Genomic DNA, 22,797 nt, shown 5'->3' with positions numbered 1-22,797 from the left:
ATTTAGAGATATTGGTCGAGTGTTGATAGTTGTGTTACTTGGGCAAATCACAAACAAACAACAGCAGTCGAAAGTTGACATTGTCAGGCCTAGGGGGTAAGGCACTAGAGTGGTGGCTAGAGGCAAGCTCTCATTAAAGTCACACACACACACACACTACTACAATCACCAATCAACCTTCCAAACACAACCTATTGATTGATGTAGATAACAAGATGGAGAAGTAAAATGTTCCACCTTATTTCTTCCAACTAACTACTACTTGGTGCTCTTCATCACACACAACCTTAAGGACGACCTTATTTGGCAATAATATAAGTGATACATAAAACCCCAATGGATTGAGGGGTGTGACGGTTGGCGGAAGGACGGTTGCTGTCAGTGCCCCTCAATCAATCAAATCACAACACAAATCACTCATTCACTCTTGCCATTGCCATCAAATCACTCACTCATTCCATCACTCTCTCACTTTCTCACTCTCAACAACCATGGTTGTTGTTTCCTTGGTTTGGGTTAGGCTTGATTTCACGAAATTTCTAGTATGGTGACCATCCCGACACGTGTATAAATCATCGACTGGTTGGTGTGATGACTGTTGTTTGTTGATGATGATCACCTGATTCATCAACTTCCATCCATCCATCCATTCATCCATAAGTTTGGGCGCCAAACTTGCATTGTAATGATGATCCACTTCATTTAGATACGTCGCCTCAATTAGTCAATCAATCGCTGTGGTTTATTCTGGTTGGCATCGTTGATTGGTCACTTGGCTATATTGAGGTGGTGGTAATCGCGCTGTCTTTGGTAAGTGAATGAGTGAGGTAAGTGAGTAGTGTATGATTGAATGAATGAATGAATGAATGCGCATCGATCGATTCGATTGGTAGATGACTCGATTAAGGATATACTGCTGCTACTGTTGCTTATTATAATAATATTGTTGGTTGATGTTGTTGTCTATACAGCGCGCTTCACTTCGAAGAATCTACGCAAGTAATATATTTGCCAAAGGCTCATAACAACCAAGATGAATGCCTCAAAGATTGACCACCACAATACTCTGCTGTTGGTGCTTTCCGATGCTAATAATAATAATAATAATGTCAGCCAACCATGTACAATCCAAAGTGTAATCATCAATCAATCAATCAATCACTTACTGTTTCTATGTGTGGACTCTCTCATTCTGATGTATGTCTGCTCGTTCATGACAGCCTGGACACCATCTGAAAGTGCCATAATCTGTCTCTCAAGTGAGGTAATATCTCCTGTATGATGCGTGATTGATGCGTGATGTATGAGTGAGTGCATGCTCCAATCAATCAATCAATCAATGACCTACCCTTCTTGGCATACTCTGCAATCTCTGAAGTACCACTGAGTACGAGTGCAAAGCTGATTGTCTTCTCGGTGAGTGATGACATTTGGTTGCTGAAACAGAATCTGTAGACACCTGCGAAACTGGCCTTGATGACCTTGGTGCCCTCAGACTCGCGCTGACCCTTGTACAGTACACGGTTGTCTGGTGAGATGATTGAGAAATCAATGTCGTTGAAGCCGCCATGTGTGACCTGGAACATCACGGTGAATGTCGCATCCATCTCTATCTCCTCGAATATGCATTCCTCCACCTTTGCAGGCACCTTGAATGAGAATGCATTTGACTGGGCGACCAACGCCATCAGTACAAACACAAAAGTCAATGTCAGTGTTGTTGTTCTTGTTGATGCCATATTATATCTATGTTGTGTATGTGTGTGTATGTTTGTAATATGTATATTAAAGTGATCACAAACGCGTCAGAGCATTCATGAACAACACCACAACACTCATTCAATCAATAATTCAAATCTCTTGAAAGCGTCAATGACTCACCCAAGATTGAAAAAATCAAAAGTTCACACTTGAGAAGTAGTTGGTGAAGTTCGAGTGTTAGCAAGTTCACTAACTTTTTGTAATTGGTAGTATTTTGAATTGTTTTTATTTTTATTTTTCATTTTGAAAAACCACACTTCACCTTCATACACACACACGTACAACATTATTCAAACAAGTTCGCAACCAACAATAACAACAACAGCTCAAAACACTCACAACACACAAGACAAAACTATCAAACACTCTGTTTTGCACTCACAACAAACAAACAAACACTTGCATTTACCAACAACAACATCAACAAAATATAACATCATTCTTTTACCAACAAACAACAAGAATAGAACTTCACCAATCAATCTAATCTTGATTTGGTTACAAGATATATAGATATATATATAAACACCAGAAGATTAGATCTCTTCACTTCCGCACCCCTTCATTGGAAAGGCGTGTCCCATCCATAATAGGATATAAATATATATATTGCGAACAGATAATTATATATTATTATTATAAATAATTGTACAACAACACTTCCATTCACACTTCTCACACACAATATAAACATTAATAACAACAACAATCTTTGCATCAAAAAGAATGAAAGATTCTGTAAAGTGTGAAGATGCAGCAGCTGAGAGTCCAGTGGCGTCAAACACCACGCCAACACATGATGCGCCGCCAGAGACATCAGAGACATCAGCAGACACCAAGGCAGTAGACACCTCAGAGCCAATGGTAGAGGCAGAGACAGAGTCAGCCAACAACACCAACACAGACAACAACAACAACAACACAGACAAAGATGAAGAAATGGATACAGAGACAACATCTACTTCCAACTCATCCAACTCAAACAACAACTCTGAAGCCAATGCTAATACCAATGCTGCAAATGCTGCAAATGATACTACCGATTCTACCAATGCTGAAGCAACAACAGCATCGTCAAAGTTGAACTTGGATGTAAAGATGGAGGAGGAGAAGCATCATGAGCAACAACATCAACAACAAAAGTCCGTGTTGAATAAGGTGAAGAGTTCTATAAGCAATGTGTTGAACAACTCTGTCGATGAACTGAACTCATCGGCTTCGGTACTGTCCGGTCTACATAATGGATTGAGTCATCACACCATGAAGAGCAAACAGCATGATATATTGCTGACATCACCCAATCCAATGGCATCGTTGGGTACTATTGGCGCAGACGATGATGGCGATCAAGATGGCGGTGGATTCGTCGTTGACGAGGGCGATGATAACACTAGTGCCACAATCAATCCTGGCAGCAACAACGGCGCTGGCGGCAACAACAATCTAAGCATCAGCGAGAGTGGCTCTGACATTCCTTCGCTCTCCAACGTCCTGGCCAACATATCGGGCAACACAACAACGGCGCCATCATCGGACGCCACACTCATTCCCACTCCTGTAGATAGTCAACTTGAACAACAACAACAACAGATGCAATCACTGCTGCAGCCACAGTCATCCATCGCCAAACCAACACCATCCATATTGTCATATAAGGTCACTGCCGGCGCAGCAGTGGCAGCGGGTTCGCCCTCGAACAACAACACACCATCTTCACCATTGGTTTCTTCGGCGCCATCCACGCCACTCTCTGATACCAAGCAAGCACCCAACTCTGACCAGGTGGGCACGCAGACCTGCACACATCCCCAGCACGAAGCCTGGTGGGGCACCAGTCCTGAGTTGCCCACGACCGAGTTCTACAATCGCTCCTACAAGTGCAAGAAGTGCTACATCCGACAGCAGACCGAGAGCAAGAAGCTGAGACAGAGCCAGCAACAGCAACAAAAGGCCACCCTTACCGCCGCAGCTCCAGGAGCTGTGGCACCCAATGTAGCTGCTGGATTCCCTGTCGCCGCTGGCACGACGCCAACCACGCCAGTCACCACCAAGAGTCCAAAGAAATCGAGCTCCAAGAAGAAGCGTGCAGCAGCGGAGGAGGAACAGCGCAAGCTACAGCAGCAACAACAACAGCAACAACAGCAACAACAACAACAACTTCAACAACTTCAACAACAACATCAACAACATCAGCAACAACAAGCACAGCTGCAGATCTATCAGCCACCCGAGCTAACAATCGACAAGAAGGTGGAGATGTTCCATCAGATATGTCAACAGCATTTCATTTCACTCACTGATCACAATAACCCATGTGATGGTATGTTATTGATTGTTTGATTGATTGATTGATTGATCCATCCACATGTTCTCTAACACATCGCGACAACAACAACAACAGGATATATCAGTGGTTTCTTGTCGGGCAAGATAGACGACATCTTTGGCTCATGTAAGGTACAGGGCAACATCAATGGACCGGGATTCACAGCTGAGGTCTTTATCAATGGCAAGCGATATAGAGGATTGGTGTTTGAGGAACCGAAGAGCTCGAATAATCAAAGCCACCTCCAGACATCGACGGCGACCTCGGCACACAACTTGGCGATGGCTGGTGCCGCAGGTGGCAGCAGCGGTGGCGGTGGCGAGAGTCTGCTCTCCCAGCTGCAGCACGCTTCCTCGATCAATCCGTACCAACACCATCATCAGTCACACATCCTGGCGTCACATCATCCCGACAGTTACAACGCCTACAATGACATCAGCTTGATCCTGCATGGAACAAGTGCCGGTGCCAGCGCAAGCGCCAGTGCCAGTGGCGGCGGAGGTGGCGGTGGTCTGCACCATCAACAGTGGCCAAACAACAACAATGGCCAACTAATGAGCTCGATCAATCAGACGCTGGACCAGCACCACATGCAACAACAGCTACAACAGCAGCAGTATTTCCAGCAGCACCATCATCATCAACCGACGCAGCAACAGGCCAGCAAGAAGCACAAAGGAAATCCAAGCTCGTAGCTTGCAGCATCAATAAAATAAGAACAACACAGACCAAAGAGAGATATGGAGATATGTGCATGGATCTATACATTGAACTAAATTCTGGAAGAGTGATCAACCTAGTTGTTGCTGCTGCTGCTGCTGCTGATATCGATTGCAGCAGCTGTGTGGATCGGCGTGGGAGTTGGAGGGAGAGTGCGATAGAGGTCATTGCGCTTGATGTAGTCAATGACAGAGTCTGGTGTGAGGTACTTGATCGACCTGTCATTCCTGATCAACTCGCGCAACTTTGTCGAAGATATATCATTGAGTACACCAACATCAATCGCCTTGATATTATCTGCATTCTTTGTGAGTATCGGGTTCTCAGCAATGATGTCCCTAATGTTTGAGCCAATCCTCTCCAAGCACAACAGTCCATACTTTGATGAAGTTATGATGTCCATCTAATGATGATGAGTTAGTTAGCATATGTGTCTAGGGTGAGTGAGACATGTCCAACAACATACATCGGTCTCTGCCCATAGTTTTGGAACATTGAATGTGCCCAGCATGTCTGCACCTCCAATCAGCTTGATCTGAACTGGAGGTTGTCCACTGTTGTTGGCGGTCTGTAGGTGTTCGTTGACAACATCACAGAGGTGATCCATTACTTGTCGAGTTGGAGTGAACTCTGGTCTCTTGCACTCCCATGTATCAATACTGAGCCAATCCGATGACTCTAGTGCAGCGTTCACCATATCCACTCTATATCTCGATGGTATCAATGTAGGCTTCTTATAGGCATCACCAACAGGTGACAAATATCCTCCAATTACATCGTATCCATTGTTATTACACCAGTCTTTACACACCTCTATGAATGATCATTCAATGATCATGGCGTTAGAGATGATGTTGATGATCATAATGATGTTGATGATCATATAGACATACTTACCAAACATCCTAAGATGCATTATAGTGATTGGATTGAATGAACCGCATGACAGTAATACGATTGGTTGTTTAGAGGATCTTTGATGCTTCAGTTTGTTGGTGAGGAGGTGATAATCTGATGATGTCATTATATTGTTGGCGGTGTTGGTGTATTGACGTTTAATAGTACAGGAATGATGTTGTAGTTGGTGTTGTTGTTTGATACCAATGAAGAGTCTAATGCTACTACTTTGTAATCGTCCAGATGTTGTTGTTGTGTACATGTACAGTGTGTCGATCAATCAATCAAATGACGGAAGTCAACCAAAGTGAGATTAATTGAGTTGGTTGATGTGTGTGAAGTTCATCATCAAACTATCTTTGATTATTCCCAAATCCATCCAGTTTCCATTCAAAACATACACATGCAACGAAGATGGGACAGACAGTCAATAACTCCTTGTCTCAGATATATATAACTTTATCTGTATCTCAATAATCTTGGCACGACTAACGACCACCAGTAGTTCTTTGGATTTTTCTAATGAATGAATGGAGTTCGCAAAAGACCGTTTGATATCACAACAGATAATAACTTGACTGAAGGATAATATTATTTCTTGGACAACAAAAGTCTAAGGAATGATCCTACACCTATTCGAATTATACTCCCAAACAATTGAAACTTTAGAACCAATCTAGACCCAACCCAAGGGTTTCGATTATGTTGTTGAATTACAAATATCTAAAGTGTCACTTACTCTCCACACTACTTGTCTTCCACCAACAGTGCACCATGTAATCGTCATAGGAATAACAAACAATCAATCAAGAATCTTATTCGGCATAATATTATTGTGAGTGTGGAAGAAAGAAGGCAAACGAGTGCACTGCTGATCTGATGGTTTGCAAAGATTCCAGCATAGTATAGGGAGTGAGTTGGTCCTAGGCCATCGGATTTTACAAATGAGACAAAAGACCCGCAATCACAATCCCAAACAATTGCAAACGAAAACAATGTCCAAAGCTGGTGAGTGGGGTATGGTTTTTTGAAGCGTGTAACCTGCCAAAAAACATTGATAGGCTTTATCACCTTCTTGACAGGTCAAGCGCAAATGAATACATTGTATCCCTCAAATACATGTGTGTGCCACCCCCTTCTACCATCACCAAATAATAACATAATTAAATAATAATATTAATAATTGATAGTGGTGGTTGTCACACACTTGACACAACACTTGCGCACATCGATGTTTGATGTGCCCAGTGAATGCATGAAGGAGGATGCACGGTAGCAGTTCCATCCATACATCCACCTTCGCTGCCCTCCATTCGTACTGGCATTTAAAGAGTGAACCGGTTGCGACAGTTATTATTCTTCAGACTTGCGAACAAGTACAAAGAACAACCTCAAAAGAGATAATCTCTACATCTCTCTATTCTTCTCTCTCTCTCTCCACCTTTCCATTTCTCCTTTCTCCCTTTCCTTTCCCTACCTCTCTCTCTGACAGGTCTGCCACTCACTCAAGTGCAATTCCCTTTCACCGAGCCAGCCTTACTATTGTACGGTCTGACCCAGCCTTTGATCAACACTGACGTGTGGCCGAGGTATTAACATCTTCAACCTATCTCTCTCTCTCTCTCTCTTTCTCTTTGCTCTTCTCTCTTTCAATTTCTACTCTCTTCGTTCTCTCTCTCCCTTTCTTTTCTTTTCTTTCTTTCTCTTTCTCTTTCTTTCTCTCTCTTTCTTATTCTCAATGGCACATTCATCATCTATGCTATCTGCTCGTTTATTAACGATGTCGCATTGATTGATTGTGGCTATATCTGATTCCACCTGATATTATTTATTTATTATTATTGCCATGTTCTCGTTTGTTTAGTCATATATATACACATATACACAATGACTCAAGAAAACAACAACAACAACAATAATGACGTTGAGATTGAGCTCGCTCCAACATCATATGCCGATGATAATGCTCGCGAAATGTCCAGGACCAACTCTGATGACGATATTAAGATTGTAGAGTCTGGTAACTTGGCCTCAACATCCACAACTACCACCACCACAACCACCACCAGCTCCGCCAACAAGGAGACCAAGAAGTTTGACGACACTCCACTGCCACCCAAGCGTTCTCGCTTGAATCCCAAGTTCTACTCTGTCGACCATGTCAACGAGACCCGTCTCATTGCTGCCTCAATGTTCTACAAGTTCTCCTTTGAGACTCTCTCCCCGGCACTCTCTCTCATCGTCCTCACTCGTTTCGAGTCATCTGGCAACTCTGTCACCCTCCTGGCCGTCATGAACATCGTCTACTTCCTTATGCAGGTATGTTTGAACATAATGGGCAAAGCTCATGATCATACTCACTCACTCAATCACTTAATCAATCAATCAAATAGTCTGTTGGAAGTATCCTTGTTGGACCATTCATTAGAAAGTTTAGACCATCTCGTGTCACCTCCATGGTGTTCTTGATGATGTTTGCCATCACTGCCTTCTTGCTCGTGCTTGAGGCTGGATACAAGGGTACCGTCGATAAGCTTGGAAACTGGGACCGCTGGTTGGTCACTCCAGTCTACATTGTGATGGGTCTCGGCGTCGGAATGGTTGAAGTCAGCCGCAAGCTCGTCCCAAGACAGATCCTTGGCAACAACCCCAACGGACTCGCCAAGATCAACGGTCTGGTTCACATCTTCTACGAGGTCTGCGGCACTGCCGGCGCCTTCCTCTCCACCGTCCTCATCCAGAAGCTCGGCGCCGTCTACGCAATGGTGCTCATGCCTCCATTCTTCCTGGTTGCCGCCGTCATCATGTTCACCATCACCGAGCCATTCCCACGTGCCAAGGAGGCTATCAAGGCCGAGGCTTCCAAGATGGTGCACCCAGTGCTCTCTGTTCTCATCTCGATCAAGTCCGAGACCGCCAACTACTTCAAGACCATCGGTCGTGGTGCTGCCCTCATCTGCAACAAAGACTTCTGGTGGATCATCCCAACCTACGTCGTGCCCCAGGTGCTTCACCGTGTGCTCGAGAACATCCTCTTCCCAGTGTTTGCCAAGAAGGTCCTCAAGGACGGCTCTCTGTCTGGTATCCTCACTGGAGGCTCCAACTTTGGAGAGTTGCTGGGCGCCCTCACCGTCGTCAAGTTTGGCAAGTACGTCAAGAACCCAATGTGGTGGGTCCGTATCGATGGTCTGTGCTGCTCGATCGTCTGGGTCCTCGTCTACCCACCAGCTGGCGTGCCAATCCGTGTTGCCGCCACCCTCATCCCATGCTGGATCGCTGTCTCCTCATCGTGGGCCGCCGGTGACATCTCACTGCTCTCCTTCTTGCAGTCCTCATTCCCATTGACCAGTGCCAACGACGACCAAGTCAAGCAAGACCGTCTCGAGGAGCTGTCGCTCGACACCGACGATGTCTCTGACATTGACGACATTGAGGAGATCAACGAAGACAACAACAACAACAATGGACAAGTCAAGTACGCCACCAAGGCCGACGAGATTATCGATGAGGATGACCCCGCCGAGGGATCGCCATTGGCCAGTGTCATTGGATTCCTGTTCACATGCTATGCGGTCATCATCTCTGGTCTTACCTTTGGACTTGGTCGTGTCATGGACAACTATGCCTCGCAGAACAATCTCCAGCAAGGATTCTTCTGGATTGCTGGTGTTGGATTCACTGCCGCAGGTTTCATTGCCATCTCTGCATCATTCCTTGCCAAGTCACCAAAGTTCAAGTAATCACTTTATACCATATATACATATAATCAATCAATTATTCACCAGTTGTACATTCCATAACAACCAATCAAACACAATCAATCAAACATATTCATTGGCACCGACAACAATTCAAACAAGTCGTATCGATATATACCTTCAGGTTTCTATATAGATTCAATCTAATAAACCATTTGTAACTTACTTGTGCTCTTGTATCTGTTTCAACCAGTAGTTGGAAGCAGCATACATTCAGCAATCAAACCAAACCAAACCAAACCAAATCAATCAATCAATCGTTTGTCCTCTTCTTGTCTTTGAGAAAAATGATCATTCTCGCAAACAAACTGACTAATGATGGATAATGACTACAACTACAACAACTACAAATACAACGACAACGATAACAAGTGAACTACTTCAATGGTCACAACAACATGGTATTGTGTGGAATGATGGTTATATGGAGATACACGACTTTGAACATGGTGGAAGAGGTGTACGCGCGAGATGTAACATTCCAGCTGGTACCATGTTGGTCTCTGTGCCCGAACCAATGCTGATGCACATCAACTCCACTCTCTCAATCGATATAGGATGTGTATGTACAACTGATGACTCTCTCAGACACTTCATCCCTAACTAATCAATGAATGACGCGTTCAGCCATCAAGCATTCTGTCAGCGACTACAAAGAGAATGACAAATGTACAGAGATTGGTGTTTCAATTGATTGTTGAACGATTGTTGGGCGATAGGTCACGATGGTATAGATATCTGGTGTCGATACCAGAGCGCTATGATACATCTTCAATGTACACAGACAATGAGATTGATAACTTGCAATACTCATACTATATGGACGAAGCCAAGCGACACAAGAAGGAGATGATGGTCTCCTATGATCAATTCGTAAAGAAATGTAAACAACTTGATGATCACTACAATATCAATGAGATCAGAGAAGGCCTAGCCGACTTTGGCTTGTTCAAATGGGCATGGGGAGTCATTCAAACAAGAACATATTACTTCAACAACATCAGTGGCAGTCAGACCGCCGCTGCCAACAAGAAGACTGTGGCGCTATCAGACGAGGCATCTGCTCATGACAATGCATGCTTGGTACCCATGGCAGACTTGTTCAATCATTCATCGACAGTGTCAACACGTGCATCATATAATAGTGCACAGAGATGTTATCAAGTGTTCACAGAGACATCGTTCAATCAAGGTGATCAAGTGTTGATATCATATGGCAATCATTCCAACTCCACTCTACTTCACTTTTATGGCTTCATCATTGATGACAATCCACAAGACTCAATCATTATCCCAAGTGATCAGGCATTGCCACTTCCATCATCAACATCAAACATCAAGCCACTCACGACCAAAGAGCAACGCGAACTCGATCGACTTACCGAGAGGAAGGAGCAATTATTATCAATGAATGGACTGTCAATGCAAGGGTATGATTGGTGTACAATTCATTCAATCAATCAATTAATCAAAGTTGTCTAACGCATCATCAATCACAATGTGTAGGAAATTCGAGGTTGTCAATGATAAGCTGTTGCCATTCACATGGAATTACTTGGCAGTACTGCGAGTGTACTTTATGAGCAAGTCAGAGATGGATGAAGAGAAGCATCTCAATCTATTCTACAACGATGAGCCTATTAGCGAAAAGAATGATCATTTGGTTGGATCATTCTTGTTGGAATTGTGCAATAATCATTTGGCAAAGCTGCGGACATCTTCGAATAATGATGGTGATGATAATAATGCACAAGATGTTCGTCCTCAGATACAACAGCAGAATTCATTACTACTTGACAATGCCAGACGACTTTGGACAAATGCCAGATCCTTCACCAATGATCACCTGATCAAACTGTCCACACGACCTACATCAAAGATGACCAAGTCGAAAAAATCACAGGCAGCGAAGGCCAAGTGATTGATCCAGTCTTATTCAGTACTTGCTCATGTCTTGATGGCCATCAATTAAATTAAGTTGTCCTTTTACTTCATATATATCGTAGTTCCACTGTCTGCTCACTAACGATCATGGAATTTGATGACCGAAGTTAACTAGGGGAAACCCCAAAAGAGTGAAGTTCATTCATTTCATTTCAATCAAGCAACCATCAATCAAACAAACAAACAAACAAACAAACATATACAAGTTGTACTAGATACACTTGCTAATGTAACGACGACGATGATGGTGAATAGACATAAACATAGCAACAGCAATAGTAGTAGTAGTAGTACACTACTGACACGATCAGTCTTAACATTATGCTTGTTGCTCATTTGTAACTTGGTACTGGCAGTTGACGAAGTAGGCGTAGTACTCTCAGACCCAACATACAGAGACAATCATCCTGTTGTACTAGAAGAGTTAATATTGTAAGAATAGTATATCAAGAGACATGCATTCAGATCATATACTTACATGATATCAATCAATCAATCAATCAATCAAACATAGTGGAAGAGATGTATCAGTGGGAGGTGACTCTAGACTTGAATGCAAAGATCAGAGTGCAGATATATTATGGTCTACAGAGACTCATTCATCGATTGTATCGACACCTATTATAACTGATCTGTTTGCTGAAGGTAGCAAGGATATTGTATTGGTTAATACCAATAATTATGTGGATGTGATCAGAGGCAAGAGTGGCACGCGTGCCATTGGATGGCCGTTCATCCTGCCCGAGTCGACGTTCTCCTCCAGTCCCATACTCTACGATTTTGATCAAGACGGTCATAATGAGATCGTTGTGGCAACGCGCGAGGGCGAGATCCTATTCATCCACTCGAACGGCATGCTGGCATTCAACTCCACGCTAAGGATACCGCCACTCAAGGTCGCCAAGAACTGGTTCAGCATCACCGACAAGCATGTGGACGCGTCGTTCTCACTGCACGAGCGTGACATTAGGAAGAGGATATCAAAGGAGTACAGGGAGACCAATGCCAAAGAGCAACAGCTCAACAATCAGACGCCTCAAGAGAATGAGATGTACTCCATGTCGCCATACGTCAAGCAGAAGCATGAGCACTATGAGATATTGTTCTCGGAGCACTATGAGCACTACATCCAGGCCAACAGACAGTACTCCAGCCACTCAAAGTTGCACATCTGGGTCGATGCTCATGTGTTGTCCTCACCAATCATCGCGGACATTGATGCCGATGGCAATATGGAGCTGATCGTCGCAGCCTCATACTACTACGATCATGAATACTACGCCGACCCCGTACACAACTCAACCCTTGATCCAGAAATTGACATCTTCAACTATGCCGCCGGCGGCATTGTCTGTTTCAACCTCGCCGACATGACCATCAAGTGGCAGACACGTAAGTGACCTTCGCTCAATCAATCATTCAATCATCCACTCACTCAATCACTCAACAGACTTGGATCTTACTGCCGACAACAAGATGTACAATGGATATGTTTATGGATCACCGACTGTTGCCGATATCAACAATGATGGAATGTTGGAGACGATCATTGGAACTAATTTGGGATTGGTGTATATATTGGATCACAATGGAGAACCATTGATGGAGCCTATAAACATGGACTCTATCTATGCCCCAGTGATCGTACAAGATGTCAATGGAGATGGTCAGGCAGAGCTCATTGCTACAGACGCAGATGGCAACATCATCTGTTTCAACAACCGTGGCGAGGAAATATGGAGTTACAAGATTGTTGGAATGACTGAGAGTGTATGTATCTTATTCAAATTGATTGATTGATTGATTGATCGGGTCCACTGACAGGCCATGCCATGCCCTACCCCTTTAGCCCGCAATGCTTGGTGATATCAATGGAGATGGTAAACTTGATGTTGTTGTTGGTACAACAAGTGGAGTGATATATGCATTCAATGCGGCGACGGGAGAGTCATTGTTGGACTTCCCAATCAAGACAAAGTCTTCGATATTGTCTCAGATACTGCTGGTCAATCTGTCGCCGAGCGACCCGAACGGACTGTCCATCGTGGTACATGGTAGTGATGGCGTTCTCTACATGATAGATACTCGCGAGGGCTGCACCAATAAGCTGGACATTGGCGATCAATCATTCGCCATGGTGCTGGCAACGGACTTTACAGGCAATGGCCAACTAGACCTGCTCGTCAGCACATTTGGCGGCGTGCTCTACACGCTCTCTACCAACACCCCATTCACACCGGCAAAGGAAAGGACCTCGTTCAATCAGGAGAGGAACATATTCTCGCAGGGTGTCGAAGGTATTTTCATCAGACAGGACAGCAGTGGTGTGTTTGATGTGATTGGCAGCGAGTTCTCGCTGGCGTTCGACGTTGTTGATGCCAGCTACAACAGGTCCACTGCCAATGACAAGTCATATGTGATCCGTGGATACTACGGTGGTCGCCAGCTGTTCACCTTCAACTTTGAGTATCCTGGCTGGAAGTATGTCACTGTTCCAGTGCCCGAGCGTTCACAGGCCAAGTTGTTCCGTGTAGAGATGACCAACAAGAATGGATTGATATACAGTACCGAGGCAGCCTATTCATTCAATATTCAGTTCTCAAGGTTGTTAAAGTGGATCATTGTCCTTCCATTCATTGTCACATCAACATTGATCATAATGTTGCAACAACATAAGAGAGGAACACTTCCAATGTAAGAGAGCACTTTGGAATGAATAAAGATCAAAGCAAAGGTTGTTGTTTATCCTACATTCTTCATCGTCCTGTCGTGCCTTCGATAATGATCAATCAATCAATCAATCAATGAGTGGCCACTTCCAAGTCAGTTGGTGGAAGTGCATTATTACTCCTAAGATGTTCCATAATTGAATGAATGATGATTAGATAGGGTTCATTCGGTTCCATCAAAGGTGATACTTACAAACAGAATGATTGAACTAGCCAGCATGCAGGAAGAACAGTGGCAATGTTATCACCGCGAATGAAACTCCTTAACCTGATTGGATTATCAAAGTAATCTGTTGGTTGTAATTTCTAGGTTGAATGATTGATTGAGTGAGTATGTTTGGACACCATGATCGATCTATCTAAGCACCATCTCGAGCTAGTTACAGGTATTGGATTCCTGAATGCTCTTCTGTAGATTGTTATAAATGCAATACTGGCACAGAAGTTATCTATGCATGTATATATGTAGTAGACTCGACTCAGTTAGTGTGAGGATTGAACATCGTCCAAGATAGTTACATACAGAAGGCGGCCTTCCTGTCTCTAGAGTGACTGATCATTCCATTTATCGACTGTCCATATTAATATGCTTGTTTGTTAGTGTATGAACAATGGTAGTCGTTGATGTCTATGTCTATGAGTGCATGTACTCTGACGGACATACATAGGCAGCAGGGACAAGAGGTGTCAAGTATAGTAGATTCTTTAGTTTGTTCATCTTCTTCTTCTTATTATTATATGTGTGTATGTATGTTAGGTTATGAATGATCTAGAGATCATCATTCATTGCACAGAACAAGGGGGATTGTCCCCATGCTGTACAACATTGTGAAGATCACATTTTACCAACATAGCAATCATACTCACACATCTTTCCTTTAAAGGAAAGGTACTATTACTTAGAACTGTTTCATTTTGGGTGTCTAGAAGATATTTTGTGTTGACGAAACGACAATAGATGTCATTATATCTTTATCTTATCTATAAATCAATCAAACAAATAAAGATACATTAGAGACATGTCAAAAAGAAAGGCTGAACTCGATGATGAATGCAGTACACAGGATGAGGATAGTGATTACAGTGATGGTTATGGCAATGCCATTGTAAACAGTGATGTCGAAGAAGAAGAAGAAGAAGTAGAGGTCAATGAGAAGGTACTAAAGAAACAAAGGACTTCAGCTGCCACTGCTACTTCATCTGGAACAAAGTCAAACAAACCATCATCAACATCAACCAAGACCAAAACAACAACATCATCGACAACATCAAAGACAGCAGCAGCCAAGTCAACGCCTGGTGTGGTGGGAGGAAAGGATGGAACAATTAAGATGAACAGTGGAAACAATACAAAGACAACAAGAGACACTGGTGGTCTGATCATGTTGCCAACTGTATCATTGATCAATCACAATGAATTGATCACTACTATATTGAATGGTAAACTGGTCATATCTCTGAATGCAGACCTTGAATGTTGACTGACTGATACTCCTCTACAGATGTAGCCACATTCGAGAAGAACATTGGTGCCACGAACAAGTATAACGCATATAGAAAGGCTATTCAGACTATTAGAGCCTWATCCAAAGAAGCTAGAGTCTGGCGCAGAAGGTCACAGTAAGTTACCTTTTAAAATGAATGAATGAATGAACTGTTACTGACAGGGTGCGCATTCAATGTTTAGAGCTGGATGGTGTTGGAGTCAAGCTGGCCAAGAAGATACAAGAGATACTTGACACTGGCAAACTGAAGAAGTATGGTTGGACCAACTCTGACACCCATTGACTCAACCAATCACTCACTCACTCACTCACCTCAATCAATCAATCAATATAGGCTGGAGAAGTTGAACTCCAATGAGAAGTTGTTGGCCATCAATACGATATCCAAAGTGTCAGGTATTGGGTATGTTCAACCAAGTTGGACTTGGATGATCATGGAAGGAACAGCACACTAACCAACAGCATGACGAGTGTAGACCAGTGATCGCCAAGAAATTGGTTGTGGACGATGGTATTACAACCATAGAGGCATTGAGAAAGATCAAGGCGACTTTGAACCATCATCAACAGGTTGGTCTAAAGTACTTTGATGACATTGAGACAAGAGTGCCAAGGGATGAGATTGAACGTATTGAAGCAATGGTCAAGGATCTACTAAAGTCAATTGATAAGAAGGCAATGGCAGAGACATGTGGAAGCTATAGACGTGGTGCCAAGACCAGTGGCGATATTGATATCCTGCTGACACATCCAAGCTACACCAAGCAACAGAAGGACAAGAAGAACACATTCGATCTGATCAAGAGATTGGTCGATGCAATGAAGAAGAGTGGAATCATTATCGATGACATCAGTTTGGGACCAATGAAGTACATGGGCTGCTGTATATGTCCCAGCACAGTCGAGGGTGCGCCAACAACAGAGGGTGGACAGGAACATGAGTCCACAACAGACAATGATACGACACATGACGAAGACGATGACGTTGACAAAGAGGACTCTGGCGAGGAGGTGGAGGAGGATGACTCAAGTGCAACTGAGCCAGAGAATGAAGAGATGGCAAAGAAGGCTGAGGAGAGGAAGGCCAAGCAGAGGCAGCTGGCTAAAGAGCAGAAGAAACAACAGAGAGAACAACAGAAGAAGCAACAGAAGACCAAGGCCAGCACTGGCGGCAACACAGGTGGACGACCAATCGTCAGGAGGATTGATCTCAAGCTCGTACCAATCGAGTCGTACTACTTTGGACTATTACACAACACTGGAAGCGATGAGTTCAACAGGCAGATGAGGTAAGTTGGTTGTGCGTGACTGGCGAGCCTATGCATGCCAGCCCAAAGGCGATGAAGCTTTCTTTATTGACTCTATATGTATGTCCATCCAATCTGATGTAGAGCCATTGCGTTGTCCAAGGGATTCACACTGAGCGAGTATTCAATCAATACAGTCAGTGGACCAAAGAAGGGAGAGGACATCCTTGTCAACTCTGAGAAGGAGATATTCGATATCATCGGTATGCATTACTATCCTCCAACAGAGCGTAGTCTCTAATGTTATGACATAACATTGTCAATGTACTTCAATGAATACAATGAATGAATGAATAATCTATCTATCTATCTATTCTTGTTGATGTTGTTGTTTGTTGGCTTAACATTGAACATTAGACCATTGAGTGTTGTCTGATCATAGGTGACAAGTCTATTGATCATATTGAATACGTTTCGACCTTTGGCCACTGCCTTTGATGTCTTTGTCTTGTCGGTCTCACCAGCCATCACTCTCCACACTTCTTTAGCATTCAATCTAATCTTTGACTGTACACTAAACACAGGGAACTTATATGACAACCTTATAAACTGTCTATACAATGTCAATGATTCCCTATTCCTCATTCTATCTATCTATGTTGTTTGAGTAATTAATTGATCTGATAGATTGAAAGAATGAATGTGCTAAAGTCATGAAGTTGCAGATTCTGGATTCATTCGTCTTCAAACTCACGCGAAACAGATAACGAATATAGAATAGAAGTGATGGAGTCGTCGACAATTGTTACACCTGGACAGAGACTATGTAGAGAGAGTGAATATATTGCCTCAGAAGGTACATATATACACAAAGGTGCCATCTACTCATCAGTACTTGGTTTCTCACATGTCATCAAGAGACATCAAAGTAGCGAACAAGATGATCAAACTAAGGTATATATATATTGATTCATTCGTTCGTTAGATGACTGACATACTAATGAATGAATATGGCAGGATAAGGATGATATAGTTGCATCAACAAATGAGAATGATTTGAAGAAGGATTATATTGTTGTGATGAAGGAGAAGGACCCTGGAGTTGTGCCGGATATTGGTAGTGTTGTGACTGCACAGGTACTTAGAAACAATCCTAGATTGGCATCAGTGGCTATACTATGTGTTGGTACTAAAGCTTTGAAAGAGACATTCAATGGCATCATTCGTGTACAAGATGTACGCGCCACAGAGATTGACAAGGTTGAGATCTACAAATCATTCAGACCAGGTGATATCGTTGTAGCTCAAGTTGTAAGTACTCATTCATTCATTCATTCATTCATTCGTTCATTCAATCAATCATACTGACCAAACTACTAGATATCACTCGGTGACAGTAGATCATATTATCTGTCGACGGCAAAGAATGAGTTGGGCGTCGTGTTTGCACAGAGTATGTCTGGAGCTACTATGATACCAATCAGTTGGAATATGATGCAGTGTCCAAAGACAAAGACAAAGGAACATCGTAAAGTGGCAAAGATGGAGTTGGACTCGGATGAGAATAACAACGAGGACAACAATAACAACAACAATGAGAATGGAGACGAACAGGAGAATGAAGAGGCTGAGTCATAATGATGGCCAGCCAGCCAACCGGGCCACACATGTCACATGAGTCCCCACTCCAACCGACCATGGAGACGACACAGCGTCGAGCCAACAATCACAGCAGCGCGCCAGTTTGTTGGACAAGTCAGCTGACTCACTACCATTCGAGCGGATACCCTGTATTCAAGACCCTGTTGCATGGTAGAGGATTGTTTGATGATAGGATGACTATAAATGGATGCACCAGGGACCTCCTCTAGCCGTCACAACTTATGAATAATAAAGACCAAGCATTCGTATCTCGATCAGAGTTTATTGTCCAATTTGGAACAAAGTTGATCATTTTATAATTTGATCATCATTCCAGAAACAGATAATAATGGAGTCTTTGCCATTAGTGATCATTAGATCAATCATTGATTTGTTGGATCGACATGGAGGTCATCTTGAACGAGTTGATCAAGTCTCATTCGCCCTGACATGCAAGCAACTCTTTTCAATCTGGATGAGGACGACGTCAACTCTGACAATGGTGTCAGGACAATCACTCAATCATGATGATGATAAGTCTAAACTCAAGTCAAAGCCTCTCTCAACAATGGTTGTTGAGGATGTTGTGGACATCCCATCAACTATTGACACACTTGTCTTTGGCAGTAACTTCAACAAAGTCATCATACCAGATACACTGCCTACATCAATCACCTCACTGACCTTTGGCTACGAATTCTCTCAAGCGATCATGCCTGGTTCACTGCCGGACTCATTAGAGACATTGGTTCTTGGGGTATGCTTCAACCAGCCACTCTCAGTTGGATCGCTACCATCCTCCCTGCGTCACCTGACGTTCGTAAATTCGTTCAACCAACCTCTTTGCCCGGGAGTGCTGCCTTCATCACTCTACTCTCTAACGTTTGGCGCGGACTTTGTTACACCTCTCATGGCTGATGTCCTCCCCAAGTCACTCAAGAAGCTGAACCTGAGCTATCGATACAAGCAACTGGACTCGAGCATTCTTCCCCAAGGACTGACCTCTCTGTCAGCATACGATCTAAAGTCACCGTGTACATTGCCTCCGACGCTCATCGAGCTCAATGTTGGCGGAGGTGCGATCTTTGGCCCCGATGGACAAGCCTTGGCGCTGCCACCAACTCTTAGGACACTTTACTTCCTCCCAACAAATCTACATGTGGACCCTGTGAAGATGTTCGCATCGCTCCCACCTTCACTGACCAGTCTTACTCTTGAAGAGGGTTTCATTGATCCAGTGACGGTGGCCAGTGGCTACTTGCCAGACACACTCGATCTTCTAGCAGAGTACAACTCTGCCAATCATCCTATCGCGCCTGGAGCACTCCCCAGTCATTTGACCAAGTTATGTTTCTCTTACAAGTTCAACAGTCCCATCAAACCAGGCACGCTACCCGAATCACTCACTGAGCTATGGTTCGGATACATGTATAATTCGCCAATGGAACCGGGTTCATTACCGGGTCGTCTTGTGACGCTCAACTTAGGCAATAACTACAAGCGTATGATCCCACCAGGTGTTCTGTCACAGACATTGAGTTGCATTACACCTGGCGCATGCATGGGTGCAGACACACCGATCGCATTCCCAAACAACATCAAGGTGCTTGAACTTGGCCTCAACAGGTACATGGGGCTCATCGATCAAGTGTCAAGTTCGATTGAGAAGGTGTCAATACTATTCTATCACATCACCAAGAGTTTGGCGGAGCAACATGATCTCATCAAAGCACCTTGCCATACCTATATCAAGTGCTTCCGTGCAGCAATCAATCTCGTCACGTTCAGAAAGTATGAGATCAACACAAAGATAATCGAGTCATACATTACAATGACAAGGTTATTCCCAAATGTTGGCACCTACATCTTGAACATTGGTAACAATCAAGAGATAATTGGAGTGTTCAAAAGGATTGATCACTCTACAACAATGTATCAATCACCAGTTGGCAATAGAGTATACTTTATTGCAAACCCAAGCTTAAGTTTAACCAGCTATTTATGATGCATCACTTTGGGCGACGTGACGATTGGCATTGGCTTGATATACTGGATCGGCACAAACTTGGACTTTAGCATGCGATACATGAACAATCCATAACCAATGAATATAACGGTGACAATGAAGTAACCGTCGCTGATGTTTTCCATTACGCCACCAAGCGTTTCACATTGCTTTACGATCACCTCTGTCAGACTGTTGTGTACAAATTCCTCGCCAGTGCTACCAACGCGACAGACATTCTTTGATAACTTGTCAATGATATAGAGCACTGGGAACTTTGGCCATGTACCTGCAAAGTTGGCAATAGTATTCAAGAATGTGAGATATGTTCCACCAATTGCCTTGTCACTTATCTTCAAAAAGAATGATCCCTGAATGTTGTGATGGAGTAGATTGAGAGTGATCGGTGTTATGATTGATTGAGTGATTGGAATGGTTCCATCGAGTAATTGAGTGGTCATGTGATTGAGTGATTGAATGGACTTACTTGAGAGACACTCATCATTGTGTGGACAAATGATGTTAGGAGGGAGAAGAGTAGAAGCACAATGTAGTACATCCAGCCTCTCTGGAAGTATATTACAGTCATCATATTACAGAACATACATAGAATACCTAATAAATATGCATTTGTCCACTATAATGTAGTGTGATTGAAGTGTTAGGGTCACATGCCAATCCAACCGACAATCAGACAATGATGACATACCAAAGATAGTGGCTTGTCTTTGACCAACTTGCCAGCAAGCACTGAGAATAGAATGGTGAAGGGGAATCCAATGAGTGAGAAGGTGGCAAGGTCTTCTTTGGCCATGCCCTTCTCCATAAGTCGCAGTGACATTGTCTCATTCGATTGAAACACAATCTTGCTAGCAATGAACATTATGCAAAGTGTCTGGATATGCGGCAACGATACAATACGATACAACATCTTATAAATTTGCAATGGTTCCAATTGTGATGATATGTCTTCGATCGACTCCTCTTCATCTCCATCACTATCCTTTGATTGATGGCTGATCGATGCGTCATCCACCTCCTCCTGTGCCTGTGTCTCAGACTCGTCTATTGCAGGTGGATTCTCAGGTTTGTACAATGCCAAGTAGATGCTGACAACAATGTAGATTACACCCCAGAAGAAGATGTAACCGGATAGTGAGACGAGGCCCTCCTCTGTGGGGATCGCGCGGAAGTGATTGGCAAGATTTGACGAGTTGAGTATCATGAAGATCGTGTAGGAAATGAAGTAGCCAGTGGTCAGGCCGATGGTCTGACACGTTGAGCCATGGTGAAGGTGCTTCTTGGACAAGATGGTGAGTGCCCATCCGTCCACAGCAATGTCCTGTGTGGCAACCAATATGATTGTGACCAAGAACACAATGGTCAGTGTCCAGATGTGCGTTGTAGAATCCTCGATCAACTGTTCAATATGTGAGGCAATGACGAGATATATTGTGCCGATGACCAGTTGTGTGGGCACTATCCATGACTTGCGACGACCGAATCGCTTATTGTATATACTATCAATTAATGGTGACCAAAGTATCTTGAAACTATAAGGTAGTGTAGCGAATGAGAATATGCCAATCTGTGTGTACGTCGCTGACTTGTGCAAGAAGAATGGGACTGTACCAAATGTGAGTCCAAGTGGTATTCCCTGTATCAAGTCTATAAGATATAGTTAGTGTTTAATCATTCCTTCAATCAATCAATCAAACATACATAGACCAATGAGCCAAAGGATGTTGGGCGCATCATTACCAAACTTTTGTCTAAAGTAACGCATTAATGTAATGAACATTATATTACTTGTACCTAATATATATATTATATATATCTATTTGTACAACTAATAATAAAGTAATGCCAACATTGTCTCTGAATAAATGACTCAACAAGTCGAGTGACGATCACCAAAATGGGGGATGAGTGTCACCTTTGAATACTCGATGAAATTTCAATGTTGACTTAGGTATTTGACTTTATTAATCTTTTGAGTATATAATTATATGTATACATTGATATCTATTATTTGTAGATCATTCATTCTTTGATGTTGACGATGATTGTCATCATATGACTGGCCTAATTTGGGCACATCTGGTAAGTTCAATCTGACCACATGAAGTGATTGGGCGGGAACCCCCACATCACTAATTAATTTGCAAAGGTTGCAGCAGTGCCCCTTCCTTCAGAAGGTCATGAATGGAGGTCATTGCATCATTCAACATCAAGTTGTTATTGTTTGTTTCATACAGATACAG

The 22,797-nt window shown here is 43.2% G+C and overlaps 11 protein-coding genes across 11 annotated transcripts; 7 read left to right on the top strand and 4 right to left on the bottom strand.

Moving 5' to 3' along the window:
- Positions 1–963: 963 nt before the first annotated feature.
- Positions 964–1,763, bottom strand: SAMD00019534_024110 (hypothetical protein; the record flags this gene model as incomplete). Its single annotated transcript, XM_012901709.1, has 2 exons — positions 964–1,088; positions 1,349–1,763. Coding segments are annotated over 2 exons (540 nt in total), but the record flags the coding sequence as incomplete, so codon positions are not given.
- Positions 1,764–2,487: 724 nt separating this feature from the next.
- On the top strand, positions 2,488–4,782 carry SAMD00019534_024100 (hypothetical protein; the record flags this gene model as incomplete). Its single annotated transcript, XM_012901708.1, has 2 exons — positions 2,488–4,081; positions 4,163–4,782. The coding sequence occupies 2 exons, from the start codon at positions 2,488–2,490 to the stop codon at positions 4,780–4,782; spliced, it is 2,214 nt and encodes a 737-aa protein (XP_012757162.1).
- Positions 4,783–4,883: 101 nt separating this feature from the next.
- SAMD00019534_024090 (hypothetical protein) lies at positions 4,884–5,723 on the bottom strand (the record flags this gene model as incomplete). Its single annotated transcript, XM_012901707.1, has 3 exons — positions 4,884–5,210; positions 5,274–5,620; positions 5,705–5,723. The coding sequence occupies 3 exons, from the start codon at positions 5,721–5,723 to the stop codon at positions 4,884–4,886; spliced, it is 693 nt and encodes a 230-aa protein (XP_012757161.1).
- Positions 5,724–7,591: 1,868 nt separating this feature from the next.
- SAMD00019534_024080 (hypothetical protein) lies at positions 7,592–9,444 on the top strand (the record flags this gene model as incomplete). The annotated part of the gene is made up of 2 exons (XM_012901706.1): positions 7,592–8,023; positions 8,098–9,444. 2 exons carry the CDS (start codon positions 7,592–7,594, stop codon positions 9,442–9,444), a joined length of 1,779 nt encoding a protein of 592 aa, XP_012757160.1.
- Positions 9,445–9,838: 394 nt separating this feature from the next.
- On the top strand, positions 9,839–11,377 carry SAMD00019534_024070 (hypothetical protein; the record flags this gene model as incomplete). Its single annotated transcript, XM_012901705.1, is given in 4 exon segments — positions 9,839–10,015; positions 10,111–10,335; positions 10,342–10,901; positions 10,993–11,377. Coding segments are annotated over 4 exon segments (1,347 nt in total), but the record flags the coding sequence as incomplete, so codon positions are not given.
- A 270-nt stretch (positions 11,378–11,647) lies between these two features.
- SAMD00019534_024060 (hypothetical protein) lies at positions 11,648–14,104 on the top strand (the record flags this gene model as incomplete). The annotated part of the gene is made up of 4 exons (XM_012901704.1): positions 11,648–11,838; positions 11,921–12,798; positions 12,857–13,176; positions 13,256–14,104. 4 exons carry the CDS (start codon positions 11,648–11,650, stop codon positions 14,102–14,104), a joined length of 2,238 nt encoding a protein of 745 aa, XP_012757158.1.
- Positions 14,105–14,207: 103 nt separating this feature from the next.
- On the bottom strand, positions 14,208–14,853 carry SAMD00019534_024050 (hypothetical protein; the record flags this gene model as incomplete). The annotated part of the gene is made up of 5 exons (XM_012901703.1): positions 14,208–14,256; positions 14,329–14,441; positions 14,520–14,584; positions 14,659–14,707; positions 14,800–14,853. 5 exons carry the CDS (start codon positions 14,851–14,853, stop codon positions 14,208–14,210), a joined length of 330 nt encoding a protein of 109 aa, XP_012757157.1.
- A 301-nt stretch (positions 14,854–15,154) lies between these two features.
- Positions 15,155–17,188, top strand: SAMD00019534_024040 (hypothetical protein; the record flags this gene model as incomplete). Its single annotated transcript, XM_012901702.1, has 6 exons — positions 15,155–15,575; positions 15,638–15,677; positions 15,803–15,892; positions 15,975–16,043; positions 16,117–16,929; positions 17,032–17,188. The coding sequence occupies 6 exons, from the start codon at positions 15,155–15,157 to the stop codon at positions 17,186–17,188; spliced, it is 1,590 nt and encodes a 529-aa protein (XP_012757156.1).
- A 485-nt stretch (positions 17,189–17,673) lies between these two features.
- On the top strand, positions 17,674–18,525 carry SAMD00019534_024030 (hypothetical protein; the record flags this gene model as incomplete). Its single annotated transcript, XM_012901701.1, has 4 exons — positions 17,674–17,841; positions 17,905–18,198; positions 18,268–18,340; positions 18,422–18,525. The coding sequence occupies 4 exons, from the start codon at positions 17,674–17,676 to the stop codon at positions 18,523–18,525; spliced, it is 639 nt and encodes a 212-aa protein (XP_012757155.1).
- A 571-nt stretch (positions 18,526–19,096) lies between these two features.
- On the top strand, positions 19,097–20,342 carry SAMD00019534_024020 (hypothetical protein; the record flags this gene model as incomplete). The annotated part of the gene is made up of 2 exons (XM_012901700.1): positions 19,097–20,154; positions 20,228–20,342. 2 exons carry the CDS (start codon positions 19,097–19,099, stop codon positions 20,340–20,342), a joined length of 1,173 nt encoding a protein of 390 aa, XP_012757154.1.
- A 181-nt stretch (positions 20,343–20,523) lies between these two features.
- On the bottom strand, positions 20,524–22,334 carry SAMD00019534_024010 (hypothetical protein; the record flags this gene model as incomplete). The annotated part of the gene is made up of 4 exons (XM_012901699.1): positions 20,524–20,904; positions 21,021–21,170; positions 21,243–22,201; positions 22,256–22,334. 4 exons carry the CDS (start codon positions 22,332–22,334, stop codon positions 20,524–20,526), a joined length of 1,569 nt encoding a protein of 522 aa, XP_012757153.1.
- Positions 22,335–22,797: the final 463 nt, after the last annotated feature.

The sequence above is a fragment of the Acytostelium subglobosum genome, assembly GCF_000787575.1.
Source record: "Acytostelium subglobosum LB1 DNA, scaffold: scaffold4, whole genome shotgun sequence".
In the NCBI taxonomy this organism is placed as follows: Eukaryota; Evosea; class Eumycetozoa; order Acytosteliales; family Acytosteliaceae; genus Acytostelium; species Acytostelium subglobosum.
This window is presented reverse-complemented; position numbering and strand designations above follow the sequence as displayed.